The following is an 8267-nucleotide window of genomic DNA, read 5'->3' as shown; positions in this document are numbered from 1 at the left end:
AAATAATAATACAGAAAGGAAGAACCAAATGAGGAGTGTATACATTAGAAAGGAATGTTCTTCTAGTTTAACATCTGTCTCCTTGGTCGTTTTTGTCTTCCAAGATTTCTAATGGCCACTACATTGTACGATGGAAGCACCCCAACACTTCTAGAAAGCGGATTGCCAAATCATACACATCGTAAACCAAACTATCATTCTGGATTTGTCAAGCTACACTTACAGAGCAAATCACATTCAATATGAGAGTTAGAAACTCCCTATAGTTTCCTTGTTAGCCATCCCTGGACAAATATTATGATTGTATTGAAGGAAATATGCCCTAGAGGCAATAATAAATTTGTTATTTATATTTCCTTATATCATGATAAATGTTTATTATTCATGCTAGAATTGTATTAACCGGAAACATAGTACATGTGTGAATACATAGACAAACAGAGTGTCACTAGTATGCCTCTACTTGATTAGCTCGTTGAATCAAAAATGGTTAAGTTTCCTAGCCATAGACATGAGTTGTCATTTGATTAACGGGATCACATCATTAGAGAATGATGTGATTGACTTGACCCATTCCGTTAGCTTAGTACTTGATCGTTTAGTATGTTGCTATTGCCTTCTTCATGACTTATACATGTTCCTATGACTATGAGATTATGCAATTTCCGAATACCGGAGGAACACATTGTATGCTATCAAACGTCACAACGTAACTGGGTGATTATAAAGATGCTCTACAGGTGTCTTCGAAGGTGTTTGTTGGGTTGGCATAGATCGAGATTAGGATTTGTCACTCCGAGTATCGGAGAGGTATCTCTGGTCCCTCTCGGTAATGCACATCACTATAAGCCTTGCAAGCAATGTAACTAATGAGTTAGTTGCGGGATGATGCATTACGGAACGAGTAAAGATACTTGCCGGTAACGAGATTAAGGTAGGTATTGAGATACCGACGATCAAATCTCGGGCAAGTAACATACCGATGACAAAGGGAACAACGTATGTTGTTATGCGGTTTGACTGATAAAGATCTTTGTAGAATATGTAGGAACCAATATGAGTATCCAGGTTCCACTATTGGTTATTGACCGGAGATGTGTCTCGGTCATGTCTACATAGTTCTCGAACCCGTAGGGTCTGCACGCTTAACGTTCGGTGACGACCGGTATTATGAGTTTATGTGTTTTGATGAATCGAAGGTAGTTCGGAGTCCCGGATATGAATACAGACATGATGAGGAGTCTCGAAATGGTTGAGTCATAAAGATCGATATATTGGAAGACTATATTTGGACATCGAAATGGTTTCGGGTGAGATCGGGAATATACCGAAGCATCGGGAGGTTACCGGAACCCCCTGGGAGGTATATGAGCCTTATTGGGCCTTAGTGGAAAAGAGGGGGAAAGAGCAAAGGAGGGTCGCCCCCCCCCCCCAAGCCGAATCCGAATTGGGAGGGGGGCCGGCCCCCCTTTCCTTCCTCCCCCCTTCCCTTTCCTTCTCTCCTAGTCCAACTAGGGAGGGGGGGGGGAATCCTACTCCCGGTGGGAGTAGGACTCCCCTTGGGGCGCGCCTAGGAGGGTCGGCCCCTCCCCCTCCTCCACTCCTTTATATACGAGGGAGAGGGGCACCCCATAGACACACAAGTTGATCATTGATCTCTTAGCCGTGTGCGGTGCCCCCCTCCACCATAATCCACCTCAGTCATAACGTAACGGTGCTTAGGCAAAGCCCTGCGTCGGCAACTTCATCATCACCGTCATCACGCCGTCATGCTGACGAAGCTCTCCCTCGAAGCTCTACTGGATCGTGAGTTCGCGGGACGTCGCTGAGCTGAACGTGTGCAGTCCGCGGAGGTGCCGTACCTTCGGTGCTAGGATCGGTCGATCGTGAAGACGTATGACTACATCAACCGCGTTGTCATAACGCTTTCGCTTACGGTCTACAAGGGTACGTAGACAACAATCTCCTCTCTCGTTGCTATGCATCACCATGTTCTTGCGTGCGCGTAGGAATTTTTTTAAAATTACTATGTTCCCTAATAAAATTTGTTGAGAACTAGCTGAGTACTTTGAAAGGAAGGGCTTACAAAAACTGCATAGTAAGAGTGTGAGAACAGCAAGGGCGACTAATCCATATCTAGTTTCCTCCAGTCTATAGTCACACAGAGTTAAGAAAAAAAAAAGGTGCAACTTTTTTACCTCCCAATAAAAATGAGTGAGATTTTAGTTCGAAATGAAAATGATTGTCTATCTCAATGTATACATGCGATTAGCATGTGAACAGGAGAAAACTATATGTAGCTCGCCAACACAACAAACACTTACTGCTCATGAGCTAAACACCATTCAGCAGCATCATGCTTATCGTGCTGCCAATGTACCAACCTTTTGAACATTGCTCACACTGTCTCTCTATATATCTCTAGGTCATATGCACCTTCACTGCTGGATTCCCTTACATTGGTCGTCCAATTCTGAGTGTACACTATTATTGAAATTTTTGATATGTTCTCGTGCTGATAAGTTGAGATTTTAGAAGAAATTGAAAGAGAATGGGGACAATCACTATGGTTAAACTCCTGGTGTGTCCACTTAGGAACCAGGAAAATTCAATAGGAAAATGTTCTGCTGCAATTCCAGGTCAGGTTTTTGATCTGGCCGACGCATAAGTGCTCAGCTTATTCAATTTGAAGTGCGTAAGTGTGTGCTTCAAGCTAAAATGGATCAAACTGTGTAGTGGAGGTACTGGATTCATTTTTCGCTTGTTCTGGGTGATTAATGGGCGTTAGTTATACATTTTCCTTCCCCAAAATTATGATGAGAATATAACAACAGAGTTAGTCATCAGTTCAATGTTTATATTATCAGCTTGACACCATCCTTGAATATATTCTGTTGGTATTTCTAAAAAAAACTGTTACATTATGTTTTTGCCTATCTGTGAACCTGGGCGTTTGCTTATCTGTGAACCTGGGCCAGAACTCAGAAGAAGGTGGGATGCTCCAGGGCAGTGGCCACTGTGTTCTATCCTTGTTAAACCGCGAGAGAAATTTGGGGGCCGGAGGAGGTAGCGAGCCCATTTTATACCCTCATACAGCAGCGAGGCTGTGGGCAACAGGAAGAAGTTTTCCAGAGAGAACTAGAGACGTGGAGATGGAAGAAGATAAGGACAAACCATGTCGCCACAGAAATCGTACGCGTAAGCTTCTTACTCGTCAACGTTGTTCAAAAAATCTTATGATTCAGCGATTTATCACTGCTCGGGTGCGACAGTTAAGATTATGTCTTATCTTCACCGTTTATCTTGTGGGCCGATTGATCTCTCTGACAAGCGATTTATCAGAAATCTACCGATATAATAAGATATATTCCTAGCAGTATGTTTGCAAAAACTATGTTTATTTGTGTTTGATGTACCTTGTTATGCAATATGTACTATTGTTTTATTTTCTTTGTCATTGTATGAGGATTCAAAGGCTAGAAATCAAGGTAGCAGTTCTGTCCAAGATTTATTGGTGTTGAATATAGCATATTTTAATGTTGGGAACCTGGGATTTGTAAAATATGACTGATTAATAGTCCACAGATAAAATCGATTAATCGGCTAATTTCCGATTAATCTCTAAGCCCCAGCTGACCGAGGCGCTGATGATAAGTGATATACTCAACATTGCTCCTCATAGTTTCACACGCGTTACACCTTTGTAAATAATATCACTGACAAGTTTGACCAGTCGGCAGTTAAAGCGGTGGGGTAAAGCGTGGCAAACCAAGGGAAAAAGCACCCCCGTCACATGTGTCATCTTTACAGCAGCAGTAGAAGAAAGTTAAAAAATACCATAAAAAGGAATTCCTACGGGCCTAGTCTTCTTATTATAATACCGATAATTATATATCCACGTACAGCTATGAAAGGATTTACGTAATCTTCTTAAATATACTTCTCTCCCTTCCCCAATGATCATTAGCCACGTTGCTAACAAAATTGCTTTACACACGACGGTTAGTGCACGACGCCTGCACGATTCTCCCTCTCCAACGGGGCTCTTCCACACACGGTAGCTGCTGGTGCTTTTTTTTTAATTAAGAATGGGTAGCTGCTGGTGCTGCCACGTATGAATCGTTCATGCACAGGCCGTGCAGGCGTCGTCTGTCTAGCAACGCTCCGTTGCTAATTACGTAAAGTACGTAACTATTTCTACGTAAGTGTAGCATTACTGGTATAATACTGAGAGCATTTTGGGACGTAAAAATTTCAGCCCACCCATGATGATTGTCGACCTGGTCCACCCCGCCATGGCCGTCCCTCGTTCCTCCTCTTCCTCATGCCGGCTGCTGCTATGCGCCCGAGGAGGACTCCCCGTTCCCCGACACGGCAACACGGCCGCAACCTTGGGACCCGTCGCGCCGACACTTACCCATTACTATTCTCTCCCGTCTGTAGGTGCCCTGCACCGGAGCTGTGCGCCCGTCTACTCCGCCAACCTCCACTCCGGTTACGCGCGCCGCCTCATCCCGGATTGGTAACATCGCTGACTTCAGCTCCGCAGTCTCTCCCTCCTGGGACTGGACCGCCGCCGCCTCCCTCGACCCCGACGAGGATGACCGAGCCGGCAAGGTGCAGGACCTCCGAACCGAGTTCCACGTCTTCTAGACATTCGTTGGTTCCAGGTGCATGCTGCTGGTCCGTGACGGCTCCTGGCCGAGCTGGGATGGCCACCTCGGCCGGTCCTCTAGGATTCCAGCTGCTGACGGCACGCATAGCGTCTTCATGATCCGGTCGCCATTATCCACCGCCGAGGTCGGTAAGATTTTGGCCGCCCCAGCCGTCGCCATTATCCACGGACAACATCGCTAAGGTCGTCTTCCTTTACCAGCCCGACTTCCCTTTCTCCGCCATGTTGACCCGGCGGTCAGCAGCCTGGTGTAGGTCTTCCTTAACCGGACGTGAGGCTTCAGCATGCGGCTCTCCCATGGCTGATGGTCAGATTTTAATATACCCCTCTCTCTCCAGGCAACAGTATAGGGTATCGTAAAAAACGTCCTATTTGTTGGAACCTCCAGTCCCTCGCCTCGCTCTTCCTAGCTCTTTCTGTCGCCATGGCTCGAACCGAGGAAGAAGATTAGAGAAAGAAGAAGAACACGGGTACACGGTGGTTTTCCCGGCGCACGAACGCCTTAACATGAGCTTGAACTCAAAACCCCACCACACCATTACAACGATCGCTGTCGCGGCTTTATACCCGGAGCCAGCGACCGGACACACACCCCCTCGCGCTTGCGATCCACCCGCCACGCTCGCGCTCACGATGCGCTCCCACGCGCACGGGTCACGGCAGGCCTCCCACGGATCATACGCGATCACCCCGCGCGGCTCGCCAACGGCCTGCGGTCACACCCACGCACACTCCGCACACTCGCACGGACACGCCCGTGCTATACACACACGCACACACGCGCTACTCGCCGCGGACCCGGCGTGCCCAACGCGTCTAGCTCGTGCCCATAGACGAGTTGGTCGTGCCCGACACGCCACTTGCGGCTTATTTGCCCTACATTTCACCTCCCTAAGCCGCAGCTCAGAGCAGGCCGTCGTCCTCGACGGCAGCCTCCGCCATCATCGCATGCTCCGCCGCCGGCGCCTTCTTCCACTGCGGGCACTCCCGCTTGAAGTGGCCGCGGACGCCGCACTTGTAGCAGCGCCCGCGCCGGTTCCCGCCATTGCCCGATGCCTCGCTTCGTGCGTCGTCGTCATCCCGCGCACCTCCCTGCTGCCGCTCGCGTGCCCTCCAATGCGCCGCCGTGAACATGAGTGCGCCGTCCGCTCGCTCGCCGTCCGCCTGTCCACGCTGTCGCAGCCGCTCGTCGAAGGCCTTCAGACGCCCCAGTGCGTCGTCGAACAGCAGCGTCTCCAGGTCGCAGAACTGCTCCATCCCGGCGACCGCAGCGTACAGACGATCGAGAACGCAGTCCAGCAGTTTCTTCACCAGCGCAGCATCTTCAAGCGTCGACCCGAAGCCTGCAAAACGCGCCGCCATGGCCCCGAGCTTGCCGGCGAACTCATCCAACGTGTCGCCGCTCGCCATGCGCAGGAGCTCGAACTCTCCGCGCAAAGTGCCCAGCCACGCCGCCAGCACGCGATCCGCGCTGACGAATCTGGTCTTGAGGCTCGCCCAGACCTCCGCCGCCGTCTTCTTGGATGCCACCTGCAGCAGCAGGTCCTCGGCGATCGCCCCGAGCAAGTAGGCTCTCGCCGGCTTGTCCTTCTTGGCGATCACCGCCGCCGCGGCGTCCTCCGGCACCACCACCGCCTCCCACAGCCCGGCCGCGTCGAGGTTCGCCTCGACCTTGATAGCCCACGCAGTGTAGTTGTCGCCGGTGAGCTGCGGCACCGCCTGCGGCAGCAATCCACCCGCACCGCCACCATAGTGGACGATCGACATCGCCGGCACGCCCTGACCAGAAAGTGGCTCTGATGCCAATTGTTGGAACCTTCAGTCCATCGCCTCGCTCCTCCTAGCTCTCTCTGTCGCCGTGGCTCGAACCGAGGAAGAAGAAGATCAGAGAAGAAGAAGAACACTGGTACACGGTGGTTTTCCCGGCGCACGAACGCCATAACCTGAGCTCGAACTCAAAACCCCACCGCACCATTACAACGATCGCCGTCGCGGCTTTATACCCGGAGCCAGCGACCGGGCACACACCCACGCTCCCTCCTCCCTCGCGCCCGCGATCCGCCCACGACGCGCTCCCACGCGCACGGGTCACGGAAGGCCTCCCACGGATCACACGCGATCACCCCGCGCGGCTCGCCAACGGCCTGCGGTCACACCCGCGCATACTCCGCACACTCGCACGGACACGCCCGTGCTACACACACGCACACACGCGCTACTTGCCGCGGACCCGGCATGCCCGACGCGTCTAGATCGTGCCCATACACGAGTTGGTCGCGCCCGACACGCCACCTGCGGCTTATTTGCCCTACATTTCACCTCCCTAAGCCGCAGCTCGGAGCAGGTCATCGTCCTCGACGGCAGCCTCCGCCGTCATCGCGTGCTCCGCCGCCGGCGCCTTCTTCCACTGCAGGCACTCCCGCTTGAAGTGGCCACGGACGCCGCACTTGTAGCAGCGCCGGCGCCGGTTCCCGCCGTTGCCCGATGCCTCGCTTCGTGCATCGTCGTCGTCCCGCGCACCTCCCTGCTGCCGCTCGCGCGCCCTCCACTGCTCCGCCATGAACATGAGCATGCCGTCCGCTCGCCCGCCGTCTGCCTGTCCACGCCGTCGCAGCCGCTCGTCGAAGGCCTTCAGACGCCCCAGTGCGTCGTCGAACAGCAGCGTCTCCAGGTCGCAGAACTACTCCATCCCGGCGACCGCCGCGTACAGACGATCGGGAACGCAGTCCAGCAGTTTCTTCACCAGCGCAGCATCTTCAAGCGTCGACCCGAGCCCTGCAAAACGCGCCGCCATGGCCCCGAGCTTGCCGGCGAACTCATCCAGCGTGTCGCCGCTCGCCATGCGCAGGAGCTCAAACTCTCCGCGCAAAGTGCCCAGCCGCGCCGCCCGCACACGATCCGCGCCGACGAATCTGGTCTTGAGGCTCGCCCAGACCTCCGCCGCCGTCCTCTTGGACGCCACCTGCAGCAGCAGGTCCTCGGCGATCGCCCCGAGCAAGTAGGCTCTCGCCGGATTGTCCTTCTTTGCGATCACCGCCGCCGCGGCGTCATCCGGCACCACCACCGCCTCCCACAGCCCGGCCGCGTCGAGGTTCGCCTCGACCTTGATAGCCCACGTAGTATAGTTGTCGCCGGTGAGCTGCGGCACCGCCTGCGGCAGCGATCCACCCGCACCACCGCCGTAGGGGATGATCTACATTGCCGGCGCGCCCTGACCAGAACGTGGCTCTGATGCCAATTGTTGGAACCTCCAGTCCCTCGCCTCGCTCCTCCTAGCTCTCTCTATCGCCGTGGCTCGAAGCGAGGAAGAAGAAGATCAGAGGAAGAAGAAGAACACGGGTACACAGTGGTTTTCCCGGCGCACGAACGCCTTAACCTGAGCTCGAACTCAAAACCACACCGCACCATTACAACGATCGCCGTCGTGGCTTTATACCCGGAGCCAGCGACCGGGCACACACCTGACAAGAAAGATATATGACTGGTTCATTTTTTTCGGCTTTCTTGCCAGAGAGTTCCACTTTTTATTCTTTCTTCCAGGGTTCTGTTGCCGTATCACCAATTCACCATGCGAACTGTCCCTTGTTAGGTA

At 52.9% G+C, this 8267-nt stretch overlaps 1 protein-coding gene and 1 pseudogene across 1 annotated transcript; both read right to left on the bottom strand.

Annotated features, from left to right (window-relative positions):
• Positions 1-5578: 5578 nt before the first annotated feature.
• On the bottom strand, positions 5579-6442 carry LOC147957469 (uncharacterized). Its single transcript, XM_087531708.1, has one exon. The coding sequence runs from the start codon at positions 6440-6442 to the stop codon at positions 5579-5581; it is 864 nt and encodes a 287-aa protein (XP_087387834.1).
• A 556-nt stretch (positions 6443-6998) lies between these two features.
• Positions 6999-7874, bottom strand: LOC147957468 (uncharacterized; annotated as a pseudogene).
• Between the last annotated feature and the right edge of the window lie 393 nt (positions 7875-8267).

Source organism: Triticum urartu, chromosome 7A, assembly GCF_056163025.1.
Source record: "Triticum urartu cultivar PI428250 chromosome 7A, HENAU_Tu73, whole genome shotgun sequence".
In the NCBI taxonomy this organism is placed as follows: domain Eukaryota; kingdom Viridiplantae; phylum Streptophyta; class Magnoliopsida; order Poales; family Poaceae; genus Triticum; species Triticum urartu.
This window is presented reverse-complemented; position numbering and strand designations above follow the sequence as displayed.